We start from the raw sequence: 25,287 nt of genomic DNA on the forward strand, positions 1-25,287 counted from the left end.
GCCTTGTTCCACATCCCTGCCTAGAGAAAGGAAGGGGCTCCGCTCTGAGCAAGAGGATGGATGGGTCTTGTGCAGAGTTCCCCAACGCAGCGCCCGTGGCCACCGTTCGTGGCACCTGCCAAGTGTTTTTGACAAATCCTTTTGCTCTAACAGGGGTTCCAGCTGGCTGGACAGATTCAAAGGCGCCCGATAAACAGAGCTTCTGTCCAAAATGCTGACGCGTTCCTATCAGGGTTACACGCAACCGCGCTTTCGGACATTTTGGGGTTGGCGCTGCCTCCTGCGACAGCCATTTTGACAGCCAACGATCTGTTTTAGGATCGGGCCTCCCCTAGCCTGGCGGCTTTGGGAGAAGAAAAATAAAAGGATCGCTGGTTCATAACGTTCATCTACAAATCATCTATGAGAATATTTAAGAGACGTATTTATTGTCAGCGGACAGCATGATTTACGAGGGTCGCCTCCCAAACCTGCAAGCAGAGGGGAAACAGATTGCGGAGAAGACAAAAAGGCGTTTAGGGTTTTATAAACAAACCACAATGGTGTTGATTTGTGGGGAAGCCTGCCCGCCGCCCCCCTCCGCCCCTCCGCCCCTGAGAAAGAGAGAGATTTTCGACCAGCATTCCAGGAAAAACTTCCTTGACACCAGTCCCCAAAAGCCAAACCTCTCGGGAAGGGCAGTGAAAAACACCGACCCGTCATGATTAGGGCTTCCGAGATCCAGCTTCATTGGCCTGAGATGAAGCAAGGGAGAGCAATAAAACGGAGGAAGTGCATTGTGTTTGGGCCTTGCCAACTCCTGCGCGGACAGGCGTGGGTTGCGCATGAACACAAATGTCAACAATTGTTCTTCTCTTTTTAATCCCTGGCCTTGAAGAGTGTGAAATCATCGGGCAAAGAAAAAGACGAGGAGAAACAAAGCAAAAAAATCCCCAAAGAGGTTGGTCGTAACCTTCCTGGTGCCCACAAACACCTTTCCTGGAGTTCTGGCCCTGCTGGTGGACCCACTGGTGGTTTTTGGTCACTGTGTGTCAGAGTGTTGGACTGGATGGGCCATTGGCCTGATCCAGGATGGCTTCTCTTCTGTTCTTATATGGAGCAGAGTTTCTATTTGCCCCAAGGTCAGGGGTAGTCAAACTGCGGCCCTCCAGATGTCCATGGACTACAATTCCCAGGAGCCCCCTGCCAGCGAACGCTGGCAGGTGGCTCCTGGGAATTGTAGTCCACGGACATCTGGAGGGCCGCAGTTTGACTACCCCTGGTCTAGATGGAACCCTCTGTCTGTGACAGGGATGCTCTTCTTGGTGCTTGGGGGGCCACAGTGGGAGGGCTTCTGGAGTTCTGGTCCCACTGGTGGACCTCCTGATGGCCCCTGGGTTTGGGCCCCTGTGTGTCCCCCAGCATTGGACTGGAGCGGCCATGGGCATGATCCAACATGGCTTCTCTTCTGTTCCTCTGTTCTCTTATCTTCTTGGTGCTTGGGGAAGGATAGCTTCTGGCCCCACGTCGGTCAGCCTCCTAGAGATTGGAGGAAAGTTTAAAAGGGAATACGAATCCTCAAAAGTCAACGAACATCGTACCACAAATTTCGGCGATGTCCATTTGACAGGGCGGTCCAGCTGCATCTGTTGATCCGCTACATACTTTCCTTGCATTTTGGACACCAATAAAGGTTTGTGGAACTCTTACGTGATGCTGAGTGGCTGGCATATTTTTGTGCTGATGACGGGCAGCTGTGCCAAGGCAGTGTTGCGACGGAGGTGGAAATCATCCCAATGCAAGTGCATAACGTCCTACATTTCCTACTCTGAGCCTTTTAACGTCCTCATATTGTTATTTGTTCTTTTCCGAAGGGAGTCCTTCCTCCTCCATACCGCTGATGACCTCAGGGTCCCAACCTTGGCAAGCAGCCAGGCCAGGGTCATGTTTCCCTCTTCCAAACCTCATTTGCAGTTCTGGCCTCAGCCATAAATCTTTGATGTCCTCCTCCGGATTGCTGAAGAGTTTCCAAGGGGAGCCCTGTCAGTCAACAATCAGAGAGCCAGCATGGTGTAGCAGCTAAAGAGCGGCCACCTCTAATCGGAAGAACCGGGTATGATTCCCCACTTGTCCACGTGCAGCCAGTCAGGTGACCCTGGGCCAATCGTAGTTCTCTCAGTCACAGTTCTCTCAGAGCTCTCTCTCAGCCTCATCTACCATGCAGGGTGTCTATTGTGGAGAGAGAAAAAGAGCTGTCTTTTTTGTACCTTGCTTTTTACAACCTGGAAGAGTCTCAAAGCGACTTACAATTGCCTTCCCTTCCTCTCCTCACAATGGCCACCCTGTGAGGTAATTAGGCTGAGAGAGCTCTGAGAGAACTGTGACTGACCCAAGGTCACCCAGCTGGATGCATGTGGTGGAAGAGTGAAGAATCAAACCTGGTTCTTGAGATTGGACGCCATTGCTCTTAATCACTACACTAATCTAGAAGAGAAGTAAACCGTAAGCCATTTTGAGATACGGGCAGCCAGCTGGGTGGCCTCAGGCCAGTCGACAGTTCTCTCAGAGCTCTCTCAGCTTCACTTACCTCGCAGGGCATCTATCATGGGGAGAGGAAGAGTAGGCAATTATAAGCCGCTCTAAGACTCCTTTGGGTAGTGAAAAGCAGTGCATAAAAAACAACTCTTATTCTTCAACAGAAGAGTATCAGTTTAGAGACCAATTCTAGGATTCTAGGATTGTTTCCTATTCCAAATTCCTACACGAGGCCCCCCCCCCCTCCACCAAGAGAACACAACTTCCTTCTTCCGCAGCTCATGGCTCGCTCGTGAAAACAAAGCCCCTGTGGTTGCTGGTCTATCGGAAGTCCCTTGGTGCGGGGTCCCTGCTGGGACAGGCGGAGCAGTTTACACAGTCGTTTTCTGCTGACGGAAAGCATAAATGACCAACAATCCTTTTAAATGTCTGTGTTTTTTATTTACAAAAAGACACTTTGAAATAGGGACTGACAACTACCTTGGGGTGGAGGGGTGGGGGTTGTCCAGATGTGACCAGGAAAATGAACCGGAAGACCTTTGACCGAAATGGCACTCCTGAATCATGCGCACCTTGGTTCCGATTCCCAAGACACACAACGGCAGGCGAAACAGAAGCTTTAATGGATGCTGGCAAATTTCCACCGGTTGCAGGGAATGAGCAGACCTGAGCTGGCAAAGGCGGAGACGTCTCACCTCGGTCTGACTTCTTTTTCGATTTCCGATATGTTTTCAAGAGGGTGCGTTTTATAGAACGCTCCTTCACGCTGAAGGCCAGACTAGACATCACGTCCCCCTTGGACACACAAACCCTCTAACACACACACACACACACACACCTGTGTCGTAACAACCATCAGAATAAAACACACAAACCTGGTTTATCGTGTTTTCCGTCTTCGTGCCCTTCTCAATGGGGCTCACCCAGCAGCAGTGGGGAAATTCAATTTGGGATAGGCTTCTACAAATCCCCCAAATTCTAACAGACCCACACAGGCAAGGGGGGTTGTGGGAAATTCCTGGGGGCAAATATCCAGACCAAAACTGCAGTCTGCTTGTGGCCTCCCTCTCCGTTTTCAAAGTTTTATCACGCTACCCGGGGCCTCCTTTTCTTTCTTGGCATCCTTATATGTTTCCAATCACTCAAAAGGTAACCTGAGCTCCTCCTTGAAAGCAATAAAGTGTGGACCAGAAAAGGGAAGGAATCCCAAGGGAATAAAATCACGTTGGAATCACCCAGCCCCAGCTGGCCAGAGCTAGCCCAGTTCCTCCAGAAGGAGGAGTTGAGACCCAACTGGGAGGCTCAGAGCGTACTGGGGGCAGCTGGGAAGAAGGATCCTTTTGGTGCTTTTGCTCGACCCTTTGGTTTGCCCCAATCTAGAACGGGGAGGGTGGGGAGTGGGCCGAGGCCGCAAGAGGGCACGTGGGCGGGGTCGGCATTGTTCGGCTGGTCCTCGGGATACAACGGCAGGAACCGAAAGGAGCGGGTGGCCGAAAGGGAGCCGTCGACAGATTTACGGCTTTCCCCGCTGCCGCTTGTTTTGGCCGTCAAGTTTGGCCCTCCGCTTTCACACGGAGGAGGGAAGCAGCTAACACAATGGATGGGGAGCCCCAAACGAAACTGCGGCGTCTCCCCTCCCCGGTCATCCTGTCCCGCCGCAGGCAACAAAAGCAGCTGCAGCACAGCTGGCTGGGCTTCCTCCGAGGGTGGGAACGGGGCGCCTTTGCAGTCGGATGGGTCACAGGATGGGTTCCGTGCCGTTCCAACTCACCACGGCTCCTTGCCACCTAAACGCAAAGAGAGACGGGGCTTCGGTCATTCGGGTTGGTCCGAATGACCCAAACGCTGGCAGGGGCTCATGGGGATTGTAGTCCACAGACATCTGGACGACCACAGGTTGACTACCCCTGCCCTAGATGGTCCAGGCTAGCTGGATCTTATCCAGTCTGGGAAGCTGAGCAGGGTGGGGTCCCCCTAAGGCAGCTGTGACCTGAGGGTCCTGACCACTAGACCATTATGAAACCCTGGATGAGGAACGCTAGACTAGATGGCCTTTAGGGGGACCTTCCACCTCTATGATTCTACCGTTCCGCTCTTCCCGGCACTGAGAACGCTAACAGATTTGCAGGATCAGAGGCGACCGTGGGGAAAGAAACGGGTAGAGCTCGAACGATAAGATCTGAGCCAAGCATCCCATCAGCCGGTGCCTTTCCCCAGTTCTCCCCACAAATGCCCCCCCAACACTCAGCCACCCCCTCCCCAAGGCGCTGAATCTTCCACTCGACCAGGATCCTGGCATTCCACAGACGTGAATCCAAACACAGCAAAGGGAAGCCAAGGATCGGCTTAGAAGTTAATGAAATATGATGCTGAATCTAGATTCCACCGATCAAAGAGGATCCCCCCTCGGGCAGAGTGAACAGAAGTCATTTCCTGCTCTGGGGGTGGGAGCGGTGGGCCACGAGACTCTCTTTCCCGGGGCCACGGAATGGATCAGGCTGCCGGGCATTTGCCAGACCCCTGAAAAAAGCCCACTTCCCTTTGCCTTTCGGGTCAGCATTTCTCCTAGCTGAAAGGGGGAGGGTCCCTGAGTCAACCCCCCCCCCCCCGAGTGCAATATGGTTTTCCCAGTGGCCAATCCAAGGAGAAGGAGTTGGTTGTCAGGTTTGCAGTGAGCTCCTTGGGGAATAGCCGATGCTGCATGACACGGAATCAGGCCGTGGTCTACAGGCTGGCAGAAGCTCTCAGGACCTCAGATCGGGGTAAGAACATGAGAACATCAGAAGAGCCCTGATGGATCAGATCAACAGTCTATCTAGTCCAGCATCCTGTCTGACCCAGCGGCCAACCAGTTCCTTTAGACAGCCAACCGCAGGGCACAGAGGCCGAGGCCTTTCCCAGATAAGAACCTAAGAAGAGCTCTGCTGGGTCAGACCAGGGGTCCATCTAGTCCAGCATCCAGTCTCACACAATGGTGAGACAGTTAGTTCCTCTGCAGGGCCAGCCACAGGGCAGGGAGGCCGAGGCCTTCCCATGGTTAGAATGTAAGAAGAGGCCTGCTGGATGAGACCAGCGGTCCATCCAGACCAGCCTCCTGTCTCATACAGCAGAGAAACAACTCCTCTGGTGGGCCAGCAATGGGGCAGAGAGGCCGAGGCCTTCCCCTGAGGTCGCCTCCTGGCTCTGGGATTCAGAAGATGAGTGTCCCTGAATGTGGAGGTTCTCCTCCACCACTGTGGAGAGCAGAGGCTGTGAACATCCCTGGGCTTTCTCCATTGTTACCCAAACAGACCAGCTCTGCAGGCCAGCTCTGCTGAAAAGCCAGCCAACCTGTTTGATCGGGAATCCCTGAAAGGTCCAAGAGACGCAGGCGAAGATCTCAGCATCCCAGGCTCCGCCAAGCTGTCACCTGGATATGACGGAGCTTCTCTAATGAGGGGAAGGTAATCAGGCGGGATTGCCAAGGACAAAACAGAAGCGGCGTCTTGCGGAAAACAATGGCTCTAATGGGAGGGGAGCGAGTCCCCTTCCTCCTCGGAAAACCCACGTCTGCAAAAGAGAGCAGTCGGTTGTCTTCTTCTGCAGGCGGCCTGCAATTTAGCCGGCATTGTGGAAGAGAGGAAGGGAGGAAAGCAGCCGTGGGCATTTCTCCCTCGAGACATCTGCCGGAGACCCAGCAACGGAGGCCGGAAGCGGCTCGCGGAGTTCCGGCAGGAGTGGGACTGGAGACGCAGGCAGGGAGGATGGGAGGCGGAGGAATCGGGATGCCAGCCTCCAGGCGGGGCCTGGAGATCCCCTGGGTTTCCAGCTCGGCTCATGGTGACAGAGGGCAGCTCCCCCGGAGGAAAAGGCTGCTTTGGAGGGTGGAGTCTGTGGTTTTGTACCCCACTGAGGTGCCTGTCCCCCCCAGGCTCCACCCCCTCCTCCACTGAGCACCTGGCTACCCCAGACATCGCTCCCAGATTCCCCCCTCCCGCCCATCATGCCCTCCCGCCCTCCTGCATGTCCCCTCTCCAGCTGGTTTCTCACAAGCTGCTAGGTCTGATCGATTCTAGATCATTAGTCCGGGACCAAGGACTGTTGTCCCAAATGCCAGGCTCGGTGCAGGGAGGTCTGGGTTCAAATCCTGTCTTAACCAGGCAGAGGTCTGGGTGACTGTGGGCTAGACGGAGCAAAGATGCAAACAAATACAGGTAGGCTGCCCTGAGCCCTTTGAGAGCACAGCAAGGTATAAAGGTCAAAGACATTGTTACTGTGGCTCAAATCCGCAGCCGCTCCAGTTACCAGGCAGGAGGGGATGGGGAAGAGCTCAGCCTGAGACCCTGGAGAGCGGCTGCCTGTCTGAGTGTGCAATGCTGACCCAGATGGAGCAAGGGCCTGATTCAGCAGAAGGCGGCTTCATGTGCCCATGTATGAAGCAGGCGTTTAGGGGAAGGGATGTGGCTCAGTGGTAGAGCCTCTGCGGATTCCGAGAAACAGGAGGAGTCCCTCGCCCCACTTGACTCACTTGGTCCTAATGCAGTGCTCCAGTGGAGGGATAAGGTCACTTTCTTGGTCTTTCAGGTAAGGCAGAGAGGTATCTGCAGAGAAAAAGAAGAAAAGGAGAGCTGGCTTTAATGCCCCATTTCTCTCTACCTTGAGGAGTCTCAGAGCGGCTTACAATCACCTCCCCCTTCCTTTCCCCACAACAGGCACCCTGTAAGGTAGGTGGGGCTGAGAAAGCTCTGATATTCCTGCTCGGTCAGAACAGCTCTATCAGGACTGTGACTAGCCCAAAATCTCCCAGCTGGCTGCATGTGGAGGAGAGGGGATTCAAACCCGGTTCTCCAGCCGTTCTTAACCACGCTGGCTCCGAGGAATAAACGAGACCCCAAAGCAGACAGGAGGAGGAGGAGGAGAGAATGGCAGAATGCCATTTGGAATATCCCTCCTCTGCCTGCACAGCTCTGCCCTCTCCAAATGACAGCTCCCGAGTGGTGCCCACCCACAGCTCCTCGGCATCTCCTTGGAGCAGCAGTTTGAGGGATCTTGGCTACGGTTTGGAGCCCCTGTGGTCAGGCCCAAGTGGGTGGGGCGGGGAGAGGGAAGGAGCGTTTCCAAAATTCAGCGTGCCTCATGCCGACACACCAGCGAACAAAGAGACACTCCGGAAAGTATGAGAACGTGGGGACGATAATCACAGCTCGTAGGTGAGGAAGCAAAAATAGAGAGAGAGTGAAGTTGCCATGGCATCTTTAGCAAACCCTCCATTAGGCAGCCGGAGAGGAGAAAGAATCTATCCGGTGGCCTAGGAGGGGGGGGTGCATCACGTTATACCACTCCTGGGATTAAAAGGGAGCCGTTTCCCCCCAAATTCTATGATGTTGGGGGAAGGGCAGCGTGAGTAGGAAGATAATAAACTCCATATCAAGCATGCCAGGGGTCTCAATTTTCTTAAATACTTGTTGTAGAACTGCCAACCTCCAGGCAGAACGGCTGGAGGCGATTAAAAAATCTTGGAAGAAGTATTTGTCTTCAAGTTCTTCTGAATGCAATGCAAAAAAACTCCACGTGTATCTACTCTTACTCAGCCGAGCTCAAGAGAAAGAGAAAATTCCCCACAGAAGCAGTTTGATGCGGAAACACAGAAAGGCCCGGGGAAGGCTGCTGAATGAGCTGAAACCGGCTTCAGCGGATGCCGTTCAGCAAACTTTATTTTTTGTGTAGAGCTGAGAAGTTTTGAATGGCATTAGAAACAGCGGAAGGCAAATATTTCTTCAAGGCTTTTCAGCACCTCAAACGGTTTCACAGATTTGTGAAATTTGCCCTGTTTGGAGATCTTGAGGGGAGGGGCGGGAGGGGCCGGAAGGCAAAATTTAGGGAGGGGTGGGACTTCCGGGGGGTATCATGCTGTAGAGCAGGGGTAGTCAAACTGCGGCCCTCCAGATGTCCATGGACTACAATTCCCAGAAGCCCCTGCCAGCGAATGCTGGCAGGGGCTTCTGGGAATTGTAGTCCATGGACATCTGGAGGGCCGCAGTTTGACTACCCCTGCTGTAGAGTATGCCGCCCCCCAAGATCTCCAGATACTTTCCACCCCGAAGCAAGTGACCCTAAAGGCCAAAATCCTAGCATTCCAAAAATATTCATTTCCTATCACTGCGCTCTGCCCAAAGAGGATATAGGACATGTCCAGGTGGCAGAATAGTTGATTTCAAGAGACCTGCCAGTCTAGGGCCACATCAACCAATCATTGGACATGCATGAGAATCGGACGACAACAGTCCTTCACACTCAAGTTGGCAACTGAGAGGTAGCCCGTGTTGGAACATGCGCCGTCTGCGGTGTGCATGGTTCGTTTCCGTACCGACTGTCAGGCGGATCTCCTCTTGCTGATTGGCCAAGCCGTCGTAGTAATACAGGTCAAAGCGCCGTTCTGTTTTCCAGTCCCCGAGTAAGTCTTTCCGCGTGCTGAAAAGGACGCTGAAGTGGCTCTCGCTGCACACCAGCCAAATGGGGAACTTGGGGGTCTTTAAAAAACAGCCAACCTGCGCGAGAGAGAAAACGTTAAAAAAGAAAAAAAAAAGATCTGTGTGATCGATTGTATCCACAACCGATTCCTGCTTCTGCGAATTTCCAGAACTTGGTCAATGCCGTGGAATCGTGAGGCTGCAGGTGCCTCACAGATGTGCAGGAAAAGAATTCAGAGAAAGTCCCATTGTATGTTACAGCTGGGTGACTCTGGACCGGTCACAGTTCTCTCAGGGCTCTCTCAGCCTCACCTACCTCACAGGGTGTCTGCTGTGGGGAGAGGAAGGGAAGGCGATTGTGAGCTGTTTTGGGATTCCTTCAGGTAGAGAAAAGTGGGGTATAAAAAAAACCACTTCTTTTTCTTCCCCACAGTTCCATGATAACCTTATCTTTGACACCTTTTCTTTGGCTCTAGGAACGAGCTGAAAAAGTAGGAGCTGGATTCATTTTTCAGCATTTGGAGTTTCTTATTTTAATAAGCGAATTGCCTACACATTGCTACCATAAAACAGAGCAGGGGTAGTCAACCTGTGGTCCTCCAGATGTCCATGGACTACAATTCCCATGAGCCCCTGCCAGCGAAAGCTGGCAGGGGCTCATGGGAATTGTAGTCCATGGACATCTGGAGGACCACAGGTTGATGACCCCTGACTTAGAGAACCACTTTTCTACCCTCTTCTGTTTTCCAGGCTTTCTCAACCAGGGTTTCCATGAAATCCTGAGGTTTCTCAACGGTGAGTGTTGATTCATTGTTAAAATATGTTTTTAGAATTCATTGGGTGAATTTATTGGGTGGTCTGACCATTTACAGATTACCATCAATGGCATAAAAGTGATAAGACAACATGTCTACCCACCCTCCCCTCCCCTCCCCAAATGGCCAATGATGGGCCTGGAGGGGTGGGGAGGGGAGGGGCCCAAGGTGGGCGTGTCCCCAGCTCTGCTTCCCAACCCTGTTCTGCCCGATCCCCCCGCTTTTGGGGTTTTTCAATGCCTGAAGAACGTTTCAGGGGTTGGCGATCTGTTTCCACTTGCTATTTTTAAAGGTCATTGTTCCAAACAATGGCTGGATTGTTTGCTCGATAAAATTCTTGAGCTGAGAACACAGGCCGAAAGTTATAAATATACCAACAACAATAGACAAAAAAAAAAAGCCCCAAGCAGAATGGGACCCATGACAATACCCCAGGGATGTCCTTCTAAGCACAGGAACGTGGTGGCATTTCGGAGTTCAAGCAAGCTGGTCACGCCCCTCCCCCCCAAAAAAACCCAATGAAAACAAAAGATGAAATACGTATCACATGCACATTGAAATAATGAAAACATAAGGCAGGAAGGCAGGAATCGTTGAGGGAACGCCAGGAGAAATGGAAAAGTCCCCAGATGCTGGTGGAATTCAATGTTAGATGGGGACAGAGGAATATCCCAAGGGAAGGAGCCATCCTTTTCGGGCCGTCATTGAGAAGGACCTCTCTCAGGGTCGTTTGGGTGCCATGACCAAGAAGGCCCTTTCTTGGGTTGTTTAGGTGCGAGGTTTGCCAGGTCTGCTGGACCAGCCAGCAAGGGTTGGGGGGAAACTTATTGGGAATGGGGAGAGAAGAAACTGGAAATAAATGCAACGTCGCTACATTGCCCGGAAGTGATGTAGGCATGTCCGAGATATCGAGATAGACGCTCTGGATTGTGGGTAAAACCTCTATGATAGAATTAGCTTCTTACCATAGAGTTTTGCCCAAAACCCAGCGTTTCCCCCCCCCCCCCAAATATGTCACCAACATGCCTACAGCACTTTTATTTCCAGCTTCTAGCCTGGTTTTTTTTTGGGGGGGGGGGAGAGCCCCATAAGAAGCTGCTGTGCTGAGTTCTCGTATGCCAACACGTCCCTATAAGACGCGCTCAGCAGGGCCGGAGGGTGGTTTGTGATAACGCAGCACGCCAGGCTTCAGCCAGCATGGCGTAGTGGTTCAAGAGTTGGATTAGGATCTGGGAGGCCCGGGTTCAAATCCTCCCTGTGCCATGGAAAATTGCTGGCTGATTTCGGGCCAGTCGCAAACTCGTGGCTTAGCCTACCCCACAGGGTTGTTGTGAGGATAAAACTAGGGAGAAGAGAATGACGCAAACTCTTTCGCGTCCCCATTGGGGGGAAAAGTGGGGTACAAATAAAGTTAATTAAAGAAAAAAAACTGTTTAAAATGGTACTAGAAGCCAGCCGGTCTTATTTTTTCCCCCTTAATCCTCCCCTCCCCCGACAAATCTGCCCCAGTCTGCAGATTGCTGAGACAGCAGAATTGGAGCCTTTCATACTTCAGCTTTCCTCCCCCGGACCCCTTCTGTGCGAGGGGTGGGCTTTCATTTGGTGTAAATGTCAACCCCTCCAAAAGGAGGCCGTCTTCCACGACAGACTCTTTTCCAGCTCCTCAGTGTATGGATTTACGTTCGTTGGGCTTCACCGCCACCGTTTGCGACTGCCGAATTTAATCCCTTTCAATGAGAATTTCGGGCAAGCCGATGCTTGGGAGCGTGGAAAGTTTCCTTACATCTGTTTGGGGGCCGAGGGACTCTCTGTTTCCCTGGCCTACACAAAAGGTGGTGGGGATCTGCAAAATGCCAGCTGTTTGCCTGATCTCGGCTCTTAACGAAATGACAAAAAGTGTGAGCTCAAAGAAGCCATGCTGCTAATGTAATTCGCTGAGTAAAATTTTTAAAAACCCTGCAAAAGCCCAAGAGGTCAAAAGCCACGGCTCACTGGCAGAGCTGAACAACACGGAGATCTTAACTGAAATAACCGCACACTTTTCCTGCATCCACAAAATGCTTGAGATCAGGGGGTCTTTTCTGCATGTGTGGGATTATGCACTCTCAGTGTACTTTTGCAGAACAGGAAAATCTACTTCTAAAGTTCATTGAAAGTGCATTGACTAATGTCTTTGGAATGGGCCCAGGTTCTCAATCTTTTTTTTGGCACCATCATAACACCTTGACCACCAAAAGGCTGTGGTGGGGGCCTAAACCCGTCCTCTTGATCGATCAAGATGAGCAGCCATGCTAGCCTGCCTGTATTAGAGAAGACTAAGGGTCCAGGAGCATCTTGAAGGCAAACAAAATTTGTGGCAGGGGAGGGGCTTTCAGGAGTCACTGTTCCCTTCTTTGTAGATTTTGTAGAATTTATATATAAATTGCTAAATAAACAAACACTTGAGCAAGCTTGGTGACCGGGTTAAGATACTTCCCGAAGTATCTGAACAAGTATCCGGAGATGTTTTGTTGGTCTAAAGCAGGGGTAGTCAAACTGCGGCCCTCCAGATGTCCATGGACTATAATTCTCAGGAGCCCCCTGCCAGCGAATGCTGGCAGGGGGCTCCTGGGAATTGTAGTCCATGGACATCTGGAGGGCCGCAGTTTGACTACCCCTGGTCTAAAGGAACGCTCTTTGGAAGGCCCCCAGGGACATTTCCATCTCTCCCCGTTCACCCAGAATGATGTAAGTCAAGGCATACCTGGCAGACGTCGTAGTGCTCAAACAGGGACAACAGGCCGACCTCGCTCCGGCCAGAGATGCCTTTTAAAACCACCGTGTTGTTGTTTCCGGAGTCCAGCTCGATGACGTCGTTGAAAACGTTGGACACGGCTTTGCCCGTCAGCAGGAGGTTCACCAGCTCCTGGAGTCAAGAGGAGAAGAGCCTTCTAGCAAGCAGTCTGGCTAGGGAGTGTGAGATGTTACTCATGGTGCCTTTTCAGTACCTGGGTCTCAGTTCAGAACTATGTTCGGACTGAAGGGAGCCAAGAGACTCTTAAGCCTGGAGAAAGAGGGTGCCACCATAACCTGGACTATAGCACTGCAGACTATGAACATATGAGAAGCCATGTTGGATCAGGCCAATGGCCCACCAAATCCACCACAGTGACCAAAATCTAGGCACCATCAGGAGGTCCACCAGCAGGGCCAGAACTCCGAAGCCCTCCCACTGGTCCTTCCAAGTACCATGAATCCAGGGCATCCCTGCCCGAGACATAAGAATATAAGAGAAACCATGTTGGATCAGGCCACTGGCCCATCCAGTCCAACACTCTGCATCACGCAGTGTCCAGAACCAAGGTGCCGTCAGGAAATCCACCAGCGGGACCAGAACTCCAGAACCCTCCCAGTGTTGCCCCCCAAGCACCAAGGAGACAGAGCACCCCTGCCCCAGAGAGAGCGCTCCATCTATGCCATGTGGCTAAGAGCCACTCACAGGCCTCTCCTCCGTATGTTTATCCAGTCCCCTCTTAAAGCTGTCTATAAGGACATAAGAGAAGACTGCGAAGGGGAAAGTTCTCCATGTAAACAGCTCCCTGCATCTAAAATGTCAGCTCCTGCATTCCCCATCACATTCAGCTAAGCTGTTTGGTTCATGTTTGGTTCATGTATTTTAGTTATTCATTGATTTATTCTATGTCTTATATTTATATCTAACACCCTCCCTTGCGACACAGAGCCGTTTACCTGCGTGCAGTATCCATGTGCGCCAATCAACTGGTTCGTGGCTACGTCGAAATCTCTCCGGACTCTGAAAGGAAGAAGGTCATGGCGTTGAGATGTTTCCCCAGTTCTGTTTTTCACTCTGCTGGAGAGAATGTGGGCTTCAAAGATGCAGTGTGTGTGTGTGTGGGGGGGGGGGGACTCAGCTTCCAAGAAGATGGCCAAAGAGTGGTCTTGGCAGCTTTGGTTACACCAAAACGAATAAATTCCCAGATCGCAGCTAGGCGGCTGGGAAGCCTGGAACCTTTGCGAGCAGCCATTGGTAGAAGAGTTTTCTGAGGATTCTTTGAAAGCCAACGCCCCCAAATAGCTTATTCATTAGCTTTTAATCTTATTAATGTCCTCTTGAAAAGCTGGAGCAAGGGCCTGTTTTGCAGGGTGTCTGCCACAAGGACCTTCTGGCCACCAACCGCGTCGAGGGCTGCACACCTCGGAAACCTTGGGCGGAAACAACAACCGACGTCCGTCAGTTTGGGGCTGTGGGACACACAGTCCGGGACAATAGAAGGAAGTTCTAATTCTATCCTCGGGTGCAAATTTTATGGGAATTTGGAGCTGAATGCAGGGATGTTCTAGAAGGAGTGACAGCTGCGTTTCATATCATCTGGGCTAGCAAGGAAGCCGGCACCATGGGTGTGGCTCCAAGATTTACAGTGCCTTTGGGTCAAGCTGACCCCCTTTGAGGACAATTGCTGCAACCCAATCTGAAACTATAGAGAGTGTACAATAAAAAATACACAGGCCTGCTCAAAGAATGCATCGGGAAGATGGGAGGAGGAGGAGGAGGAGTAGGAGGAAGAGGAGGAAGAGGAGAAGAAGGAGGAGGAGGAGTTGTTTTTTCTATCCAAAGGAGTCTCCAAACAGCTTACAATCGCCTTCCCTTCCTCTCCCTGCAACAGACTACCTGTGAGATAGGCAGGGCTGAGAGAGTTCTAAGAGAAATGCTCTGCGAGAACCACCAGAGGACTGTGACTAGCCCCAGACCACCCAGCTGGCTGCAGGCGGAGGAGTGGGGAATCAAAGCCGGCTCTCCAGATTAGAAGCTGCCACTTTTAACCACAACACCAAGGTGGCTCTCTGAAATTAAACCTGAAATTATACCTCTGTTGTGTGTGTCCCAGGTTCTGTAAACAATGCCGGTGAATTAAAAATGAACAAATAAAAACTGTAGGCCTTGGAGAGCTGATACTAGTCAGAAGAGACAACACTGACCTCGAAAGACCAATTCTCTGACTTGGTGTGAGGCTGCTTCCTGTATCTGGTATAACAAATATGTCTGTGTAGAAAAGAGCCATGGTCCAGGAGCAGGGGTAGTCAACCTGTGGTCCTCCAGATGTTCATGGACTACAATTCCCATGAGCCCCTGCCAGCACTCGCTGGCAGGGGCTCATGGGAATTGTAGTCCATGAACATCTGGAGGACCACAGGTTGACTACCCCTGTCCTAAAGCATCCTCTTCGTATCTGACTCACAACAGCTCCTGTTTTGCTAAAATTCTGGTGAGTCTTGAAGGTGCTCCTGGACTCCGGCCCTTTGCTGCTGCTGCAGGCAGACTTAACAGGGCCACCCATCTTGAATTTTTGACAAGGGGGGGGGGAGGAAATGAGCCTCTGTGGTTCTAAGTCAACACCTCTCTGGGAAGACCCTGGTACCGCAGCTGCTCAGGGCTTACAGCATCATGGGCAAACGCTCTTCATGGCAGGACTTCCCACAGCGTTTGCTTTCTAAGCCCATTGCAAGATCAAGAAGTCAAACAGGACGGGCCCTTCCGCCGCCTGCGATGTCATTAGCAGGAAGTAAAAGGCCCGTGGTTGACTTTTTTGTGGGGGGGGGGAAATGCCAGCACAGCCGCGTAAAAGAACCCATTCCCCCATCCCTAGCCTTACGATAGACCCTTCCTGCTGCTAATTTGGAAAATGAGCCGGCGCATCCGTGCGTGCCCCAGGCGCGGTCTGGCTCTCTCGCAGCTGGCCTCCATGCGGCCAAGCAGCAATGCTCCAGGGGTGACCTCACGCCCCCTTCTTCATGGCAACAGACTGTTTGACACGAGCAAAACACACAATTATGAGTCCGGGACAGAAATAGAGCACGGGCTGGAAAGGAGCTGGGGCGGGGGGAAGAGAGAAGCATCTCAAATAATAACAAAGGAAGTTTGGGTGGGGGGAGAGGCAGTTCGAAGGAGCAGATGAACACAGGGGGCTGCCTGATACTGAATCAGTCTATCGAGGTCAGTATTGTCTGGTGCTGGAGAAGACTCTTGCGAGTCCCTTGGGCTGCAAGGCGAACAAACCGGTCAGTCCTAGAGGAGATCAACCCTGACTGCTCTTTAGAAGGCCAGATCCTGAAGATGAAACTCAAATACTTTGGCCACCTCCTGAGAAGGAAGGACTCCCTGGACAAGAGCCTGATGCTGGGAGCGATCGAGGGCAAAAGAAGAAGGGGACGACAGAGAATGAGGTGGCTGGATGGAGTCACTGAAGCAGTGGGTGCAAACTGAAATGGACTCCGGGGAATGGTAGAGGGCAGGAAGGCCTGGAGGATCATTGTTCATGGGGTCGCGATGGGTCGGACACAACTTCACACCTAACAACAACAACAACAACAATTGTCTACTCAGGCTGGTAATGGCTCTCCAGAGTCTCTTGCCTGGTCCATTTAACTGGAGATGCCGGGGATTGAACCTCGGACCTTCTGAACACATAAAGCTGCTTTCTACTGAATCAGACCTTTGGACCAACTCAGATCGGCAGCCGCTCTCCAGGGTCTTTCCTGCCTGGTCCTTTTAACTGGAGATGCCGGGGATTGAACTGGGGACCCTCTGCGGGCCAAGCAGATGGCCCTTCACATGAAACGGCCTTCTAATGAATTAGGCCCTTGGGCCATGAAGGGAAGTCTTGTCTACGCAAACCGGCAGCAGTTCTCCAAGGTCTCAGGTGGAGGTCTTTCACAGCCCCTACTGCCTAGCCCAAACTTTCTCAACCCTTTGACCGTGGAGGAACCCCTGAAATATTTTCCTGACTTCAAGGGACCCCGGAAGTGTTGACCTTCCCCTTCCGGGAAGTGGGCACAGAAGAAAGATGGGGGAGCCGGCCAATCAATCAATCAATCAATCAATCAATCAATCAATCAATCAATCAATCAATCAATCAATCAATCAATCAATCAATCAGTAACAAACAAACAAACAAACAATAATTTACCGCTTTGCCATTGTGCAGAAAGAGACGAGGCCTGTAGAACAACAGGGGAAATAGACTCCGGGGACTAGTGATGTCAGTGGTCATCTGAACTTCTGGGAAAGGCTACATAACCTCTGGGTTTCCTAGAACCCTGGTTGGGAACCTCTGGCCTAGCCCTTTTAACAGGAGATGCCGGGGCTTGAATCTGGGACCTTCTGCATGCCAAGCAGAGGCTCTTCCACTGAGGTCTTCCCCATCCCCTCCTGCCTGGTTGTTTTAACTGGAGTTGCTGGGGATCGAACCTGGGACCTTCTGCATGCCAAGAAGAGGCTCTTGCAAGGTATACGAAAGCAGCCTGTGCTCAGAGCCAGACGGAGGTTGCTTCTGCTCAGCAGACAACAGACACGGATAGTTTGCGAGTGGCCTGGAGAGCCAAGGGCGTCAACAAGCAGCCCAGGACGATTAGGGGATCTGCCTGTAAATGACCCCCAAAAGCACTAATGAGGATGCATTAGAATACAGAGCAAACCACACACACACACCCAAAAAACCCCACACACAATGTAACGGAAATACGGCTCCGTTCGGAAGGTAGCTTGGGCCGGCGTTCAGGAAGGAAAGAGAGGCCGCAAAGGCAGTGCGAGAGGAGCCTTGAGATGGCACCAAAAGAGGCCACCTCATATTTTCCATGGGTCAGAACAGATTGGGTTTTAATGGGCCGAGCAGCCGTCGCCTGACCTTCTGTGCTTGAGACGCCGAGAGGCTCCCGCAGGGCCATTGTTTCCCTTCCCCGTTTGCTTTTTAATTGCAACGCTCCGTGTTTGATTAAGAAAAACAAAAACATGGCGCACTGATTTCGCCATCCTCGCCAAACCGCTTGAAAGGGGGAAAGTTTTTTAAAGTTTCAGGAGAGGGCCGTGTGTGGGACCTTCCGCACGGAAGCAGGAATCTGCGTTCAAAGTGCCCCCTGGGGAGAGCGGAAGGCTGGACTTCAGTAAAGACGGAGAAGGGCTGGGTTTTATGCCCCTCTTCTCACTGCCCGAAGGAGTCTCAAAGGTCTCAGACCAGCTTCCAATCGCCTTTCCTTCCTCTCCCCACAACAGCCACCCTGAGAGGTAGGTGGGGCCGAGAGAGCTCTGAGAGAAACTGCTCTGGGAGAACAGCACTATCAGGACTGTGACGAGCCCAAGGTCGGCCAGCTGGCTGCATGCGGTGGAGAAGAGGAGTGAGGAACCTCCAGATTAAAGGCTGCCATTCTTAACCACTAAACTGGCTCTGTGACTTGTAAACCCAGAGGGGGAAGAAGAAGAAGAAAAGGAAAACCAGCTGGTTTTCGTGTGTCCCGATTCTCACTACCCAAAGGCATCTCAAAGCGGCTTACAGTCCCCTACTCTCCCTCTCCCCGCAACAGACACCTTGGGAGGCAGGTGGGGCTGAGGGAGCTCTAAGAGAACCGAGACAGCTCTAAGAGAACAGGGAGAGGCCCAAGGTCACCCAGCTGGCTGCATACAGAAGAGGAGGAGGGAAAGAGAATCAAACCAGTTCTCTGGTCCGATCCAGCCAGGCTCTCCTTCTGCTCTCATGACCCCAGATCCCCCTCCATGCTGCAGAGCAAGCTGCCACCTGATGTTGCTTAAGGGCTCCCCTGGGACCTGTTCAGGCTCAAAGGCCGCTTTCCCCTTTTGTCCTTTTCAGCACCTTTTCCCAATTATGCCCCCCGATGCTGCCTTGCATATCCTCAGCTCTCCAGCTCCCATTAAAATCCATTTAAGCGGGCCGCCCCAGCACAGCCTCAAAGGCCCACAGCAAGAAGGATAAACTCATTACGGCTGCTCCAGATAAACAGGGGATAAGCTGAGGAGCAGAGGGGGAGAGTGGCTGAGTTCCTGTTTCTGCCCCACCCTCTTTCTTTCTCTTCGCCTGCTCTGGCTAAAGCGCCTTGAATTGAGAGGAGCAGCCGCATTCATCTGCCTGCAGCAGCAGGAAAGAGCAAAAGTTCAGGAAGCATTGACTCAGGAAAGCTCATAGCTGGCCACAAGGTTTGCTCATCCCAAAGGTGCTCCTGGACATTTGCTCTTGACTGCCGCTACAAGAATGACCCAGCAGGGCTCTTAGGTTCTTCTGAGGGGAACACCACGGCCTGCCTGCCCTGTGGCTGGCCCTCCAGAGGAACTGGCTGGCCCCTGTGTGAGACGGGAGGCTGGACTAAATGGACCCTCCCTGGTCTGACCCAGCAGGGCTCTCCTGATGTCCTTAGGAAGGCCTGGCCTCTCTGCCCTGTGGCTGGCCCTCCAGAGGAACTGGCTGGCCCCTGTGTGAGACAGGAGGCTGGACTGGATGGACCCCTGGTCTGACCCAGCAGGGCTCTCCTGATGTCCTTAGGAAGGCCTCGGCCTCTCTGCCCTGTTGCTGGCCCTCCAGAGGAACTGGCTGGCCCTTGTGTGAGACAGGAGGCTGGACGGGATGGACGCCTGGTCTGACCCAGCAGGGCTCTCCTGATGTCCTTAGGAAGGCCTCGGCCTCTCTGCCCTGTTGCTGGCCCTCCAGAGGAACTGGCTGGCCCCTGTGTGAGACAGGAGGCTGGACTGGATGGACCCCTGGTCTGACCCAGCAGGGCTCTCCTGATGTCCTTAGGAAGGCCTGGCCTCTCTGCCCTGTGGCTGGCCCTCCAGAGGAACTGGCTGGCCCCTGTGTGAGACAGGAGGCTGGACTGGATGGACCCCTGGTCTGACCCAGCAGGGCTCTCCTGATGTCCTTAGGAAGGCCTGGCCTCTCTGCCCTGTGGCTGGCCCTCCAGAGGAACTGGCTGGCCCCTGTGTGAGACAGGAGGCTGGACTGGATGGACCCCTGGTCTGACCCAGCAGGGCTCTCCTGATGTCCTTAGGAAGGCCTCGGCCTCTCTGCCCTGTTGCTGGCCCTCCAGAGGAACTGGCTGGCCCTTGTGTGAGACAGGAGGCTGGACGGGATGGACGCCTGGTCTGACCCAGCAGGGCTCTCCTGATGTCCTTAGGAAGGCCTCGGCCTCTCTGCCCTGTTGCTGGCCCTCCAGAGGAACTGGCTGGCCCCTGTGTGAGACAGGAGGCTGGACTGGATGGACCCCTGGTCTGACCCAGCAGGGCTCTCCTGATGTCCTTAGGAAGGCCTCGGCCTCTCTGCCCTGTTGCTGGCCCTCCAGAGGAACTGGCTGGCCCTTGTGTGAGACAGGAGGCTGGACTGGAGGGACCCCTGGTCTGACCCAGCAGGGCTCTCCTGATGTCCTTAGGAAGGCCTCGGCCTCTCTGCCCTGTGGCTGGCCCTCCAGAGGAACTGGCTGGCCCCTGTGTGAGACAGAAGGCTGGACTAAATGGACCCTCCCTGGTCTGACCCAGCAGGGCTCTCCTGAAGTACACATCCTTGCGCAAGCATGTCTAATCCTGCAATCGTGAACACAGGCTTGCTCATTTGGGAGATTTGGGGTGCCTGGTTTCCGAGAAACCCAGAGCCAAGGAATTTTGCCTATGGGAAGCTGAAGGATATGTCTAAACACTCACTCAGGCTGTACATCTTTTGAATTATATCCGAACTTAAGGGACAGTGGTGCTGGAGAGAAAGAAACACAAATGTACTCACTGAGGGATGGATCTTGATAATATCGCCGAGAGAGTCAGAAGAATTCCCCCGTATGGGCCCGCTTCAAACTGGAAGGCAGGAAGCAGAGAGGGAAAGAAAGACACAAGATTGAGGCTGGACCATCCTTGTCACTGTGGGACTACATGTGTTTTTCTAGGTTCCTGCCTTTAAGAGAAGCAGAAGAAGAGCTGTTTTTTTAAACCCCGCTTTTCACCACCTGAAGGAATCCCAAAACAGCTTCCAATCGCCTTCCCTTCCTCTCCCCACAACAGACACCCTGTTAGGTAGGTTGGGCTGAGAGAGCTCTGAGAGAACTGCTCTATGAGAACAGCTCTAAGAGAACCGTGACTAGCCTAACACCAACCAGCTGACTGCATGTGAAGGAGGAGTGGGGAATCCAGCCCGGTTCTCCAGATCAGAGCATGCCGCTCTTAACCACGACACCATGACGGCTTTTCAAAAATACAAGACTCCAGTTGGGAAAGATGGGTTATTTTCATGGGGTTTGTCAGGTAACATGTCCTGAGTGTCGTGTCAGAAGGGTTACAGGAAAGCCACGCTATTAGCTGGGGTTGCCAACCTCCAGGCAGGACTGTTGCATTGTAACGCTGACAATTTCAAAGGGATTCCTGGGTCCTAGGACGGGGGTATTGGTACTGCTGGTGCTGTATTTCAGGAGCCCTACCTTGTCAATGTTCTGTTGCAGAAAACTCAGTAGGTCTTCGTATTTTGTGACTTCGTGGAGCATAATCTGTAGACCAGAAACAGAGGATTCCGTTTGAGGGATGCCAGACCCCCTTGGGGCTGAGGGAACCCCCGCTTTGACTTTTGGGGAGTCAGAAAGCGTGGGGAAATCCCCCTCTAAAAACAGCTGTCTTGGGGGTGTTCCTTGCCCCCCCCCTGGACTGCTCAAAAAGCAAAGCAAGCCAAACTCATCATTGAACTGCTAAGAGCCCCTGCGATCAAAACCAGGCACCCAACAGCCACTGGGAAACGAAACTGCTTGGTGCGATCTGACCAGAGAAGATGCTTTCCACTCCTCCTGTGGCAAGCCGTTTCAAAGAGCGGGGGGCCACCACCGGAAAGGCCATTGCTCTTATTGAAGCCAGAAGGACCTGTGGAAAAGAGGGGGGCCTCCAAACACAACAGGCAGGCCTGAGCAGAGTTGGCAGCTGGGTCTTTGGGCAGGCAGCCAGAGGTATGCCCGTGCACATGTTCTATAGTCTGTGACCTTCCACAGAGGAGGACAGTGGATGGAGACCCTCATTCCTCTTCTCTCAATAGGGCTGGATGCCTCTGTTCCCATCCTGGTCTGGCAGTTGGAAGCCTGGACTTGGAGCTCGCAGACCCCCACATCCATATTTTGCTACGGAAACTTGCTGGGAGACCCACAGACACCCCTCTTGCTCTCAGTTTAGCCATTGCAGGATTGCTGGGAGCATAAAGTGGGGAACAGAGCATGAGCAAAGTTTAAATATACAAAGGAGGCGGAGCTTTTTTTGAGAACTGAAACAACTTTGTAAAGAGAGAGAGAGGTGAGAGAGTCCAAGCAGTCGAACTGACTAACTGTTCTTTTTCATCTGAAGGCAAACAGGCAGGAAGTGGGCTCAAAGGAGCAGGAAGTCTCCAGTGGAGCCAATCAAGACACAGAGAGAGATGATTTGAAAAATACCAGGAAGTTCCTGATCTCACTATGCTAAATACACATCTCCTCTGCTGCCCCCTGCAGGATTTTCTCCACAGGCTGTTCAACTATGCACGCACCACAGATCTTGCATCTTCCAACTTAGATAAGCGTATAAATTTCCCTGTGTTCCTTAGAGGCAGTGTGGAATTAAAAACAAAATGTACCAGACACTCGCTGAAAAAGATTTGCTGGGTGGATATAGAGCATCACTGTCTATTGGCCTTGAGGGGGATATTATTTGCCATGCTATTTTGATTTTTCAATCTGCAACGCTCATTACTCCAGCTCAGAACTGTTCTGATACTGCCTCTGTTCTTTAGGGATGGGGGAAGGGGGCTGGCCGCCTCAGACAGGCAGCTGGTCAGGTTGGAATGGGATTGGGAAGGTGCTTGCCCACCAAGAAGCAGCCTCTTACTCTAAAGTAGACCTGCAATTCTTCCCCCCCTTTTTCTTTTGATAAATATTTTAATTAAAAGAAAAACAACATAGTGGCTTATAAGGGACAGAAAGAAAAGGAGGGGCTATGTAACAGACCATTATATATATATAAAATCATTACAAACTTAAACTATCACCTATCAACCTACCTCAACATCCCCTACATTATAATCCTCAAAACATCCTCTACAAAATATAATATTTCTAACTTTAAGCATTTCAGATTTTTAATTTTAATTTCTAATTTCATAACCAATATGTTATTACAACACATTCCATAGATTCTAAGATTCTATGAATTGGAAGGGACCCTACAGGCCATCTAGTCCCACCCCCTGCTCAGTGCAGGATCAGCCTGAAGCATCCAGGAGAAGGATCTGTCCAGCCGCTACTTGAAGACGGCCAGTGAGGGGGAGCTCCCCACCTCCTTGGCCAGCCCATTCCACTGCTGAACTACTCAGACTGTAAACATTTATTTTCCTGATATCTAGACAGTACTGTTCTACACGTAGTTTAAACCCACTGCTGCAGGTCCTCTCCTCTGCTGCCCACAGGAACTGTTCTCTGCCCTCCTCCAAGGGACCACCTTTCAGATACTTCAAGAGAGCCCTCCTGTCCCCTCTCCGCCTCCTCTTCTCCAGGCTGAATGTTCCCAAGTCCCTCCGCCTTTCCTCACAGGACTTGTTCTCCAGGCCCCAGATCACCCTCCTCACTCTCCTCTAACCCCCCCCCTCCATTTTGTCCCCGTCCTTTTGGAAGTGAGGTTTCCAGAGCTGTACACAGCACTCCAAGTGGGGTCTGGCCAATGTAGTATTACGACATATTTGTTCAGGGCTTTAAAAAAACCCTATTATTTATCTCATGTTGAAATGAAGGATAGTTTTGTTCAGGTAGACCTGCAATTCTCTTAGCAGACTCCTGATGCTGGATTCCTCCCCCCCCCCTCCCCTCCGCCAGAATGCCTGGTCTGGGGCTCTACTACGTGCAGACTGGCGCTACGTGCAGATGGAACTACCCCTGTGTGATAGCAGCCCTCCCCTTGGGATTATAGGACATGCATCCCGACCCAGCTGCTCAGGAAGGCGCCTGAGAATGCTGCAGGTGTTGAAAGTTGTCCTGGCATCTCTCCGGTTTGCCAGACACAGCTTGCAAATTTTCTGGTTTTTCTCTGCTCTCATGGGGGCCAGGGACCTGTTTTCCTTTCTGGAGAGACAGATGAGATTCTCGGGATTCCAAAACTCCATGCCTGATGGCCCCTCTCTATGAGGTTTGCACACGGATGAGGAACATGTACCAGCGAGCAGCAATCAGAATAGGGATGCCAGCCTCCTGGCAGGACCTGGGGATCTCCTGGAATTTCAGCTCATCTGCAGGCTGCAGATATCAGTTTCCGCCTGAGAAAATGGATGTTTTTGTCGGATTATGCCCGGTTTGCGGTGTGCCCAATTCAACAGCATGTGAAGAATATCCTGCAGGGGCCATCGGAGGAGATGTGCAGTTGGCATAGTTAGATTAGGAACTTCCTGGTAGTTTTCAAATAATCTTTTCCTGTGTCCTGATTGGCCCCACTGGAAACCTCCTGCTCCTCTGAGTGCACGCCCCCTTGCTTGCCTCCAGACCGGAAAAACACATTTAGTCAGTTAGACTGTTAGGACTATCTCTCTCCTCTCTTCTTTATAAAGTAGTTTCACTTCTCAATAAAGTTCTTTATTGTTTAAACTGCTGGTGCTTTACTTCTCCTTGGCATTTTTAAACTCAGTTTATGGCACTGTACTTCATTAAGCTCCCTGTCCTCCCCAGGCTCCATTCCCAAATCTGTCCACCCCACCCCACATTCCCCTACTTCGGGATGAAATCCTACCGTTTCCAGGATCCCGTCTGCTTTGTATTTCCCTGCAGGGGTGAACTGCTGTGTCGCGCTGCACCTGGACAGGGTAGACAGACAAAGCAGCTGCAGAAGGAACGAGAGAGAGAGGCGCGTACCTAAGGGGAGGGGGTCTGGCAACCCCCGGGGGAGTTCTAATGGACAATTTTACCTGCCTGAAGAAACTTTAACTAATCGCTTTTCACTTACAAGGCCACTGTGGCTTTCTCGCGACCACCGGCACGCCATAAAATATCGGCGAGAGCCAAAGCGAGGCATTTAGTCCTGTGGGCTTCTGAAGGCTGAAGGGTCTTGCTGTTGGGGAGCAGGAAATGCAAGAAACATCAGTGTGGAATCTGAGATCAGCCAGACACAAAAAGTGGAAATCGACCAACCAAAACGAGCATTCCAAATAAACATAAATCTGTCTCCAGATAAATTCCTCCGTTTTCAGAATCAATGTTTCTCCGGTGGCCTGTCTCTCTGTATGTATTCCAATGAGTACAATTCAATTTTTTCGAAAATCCACATTCCTTAATATACTAAGACTCGGATTCCTGCTACGTTGCAGAGCCTACAGCTAATTGATACCATAATATTTGACTATTAAGGAATTTGGAATTTGGAAATTTTTGAATTGAACGTGGCAGGCTCCAAGTGTCAATACCACACACTCACACACACACACACACCGGTTTACGTTCCAGTTTTCAAACTGCAAGCATCGGGTCGCCACATAAGGTGCATGCGAAGAAATCAAACACTGTTCCACAGAACTGTTGTTTTTAAAAGTTTGCAATTGTTTTATGCCCAGTTTTTTAATGCCAAATTAAAGATTGCATCAAGATAAAATCATCGGTTTTTAAAGTTTTGAAATCATCCGGAAAATAACGGAGATATCACGATGCAATCATGGAATGTTACGCTTGCTGCCTGTGGCCGTACCGTACAGTGTAAGGCGCACAAG

General features: G+C 51.8%; 1 protein-coding gene across 1 annotated transcript in view; it reads right to left on the reverse strand.

Moving 5' to 3' along the window:
- Positions 1 to 2,933: 2,933 nt before the first annotated feature.
- Positions 2,934 to 25,287, reverse strand: part of MINDY4 (MINDY lysine 48 deubiquitinase 4) — a 46,579-nt gene continuing 24,225 nt past the window's right edge. The window contains exons 10-18 of the mRNA XM_077303401.1: positions 24,531 to 24,635; positions 24,318 to 24,381; positions 21,017 to 21,082; positions 20,332 to 20,399; positions 13,508 to 13,571; positions 12,522 to 12,683; positions 8,861 to 9,041; positions 7,022 to 7,094; positions 2,934 to 4,301 (exon numbers count right to left, since the gene is read on the reverse strand). Of these exons, the coding sequence (XP_077159516.1) occupies positions 4,253 to 4,301; positions 7,022 to 7,094; positions 8,861 to 9,041; positions 12,522 to 12,683; positions 13,508 to 13,571; positions 20,332 to 20,399; positions 21,017 to 21,082; positions 24,318 to 24,381; positions 24,531 to 24,635 (832 nt within the window). The 3' untranslated portion in view covers positions 2,934 to 4,252. The remainder of the gene's footprint in view (positions 4,302 to 7,021; positions 7,095 to 8,860; positions 9,042 to 12,521; positions 12,684 to 13,507; positions 13,572 to 20,331; positions 20,400 to 21,016; positions 21,083 to 24,317; positions 24,382 to 24,530; positions 24,636 to 25,287) is intronic.

This window comes from Paroedura picta, chromosome 11 (assembly GCF_049243985.1).
Source record: "Paroedura picta isolate Pp20150507F chromosome 11, Ppicta_v3.0, whole genome shotgun sequence".
In the NCBI taxonomy this organism is placed as follows: domain Eukaryota; kingdom Metazoa; phylum Chordata; class Lepidosauria; order Squamata; family Gekkonidae; genus Paroedura; species Paroedura picta.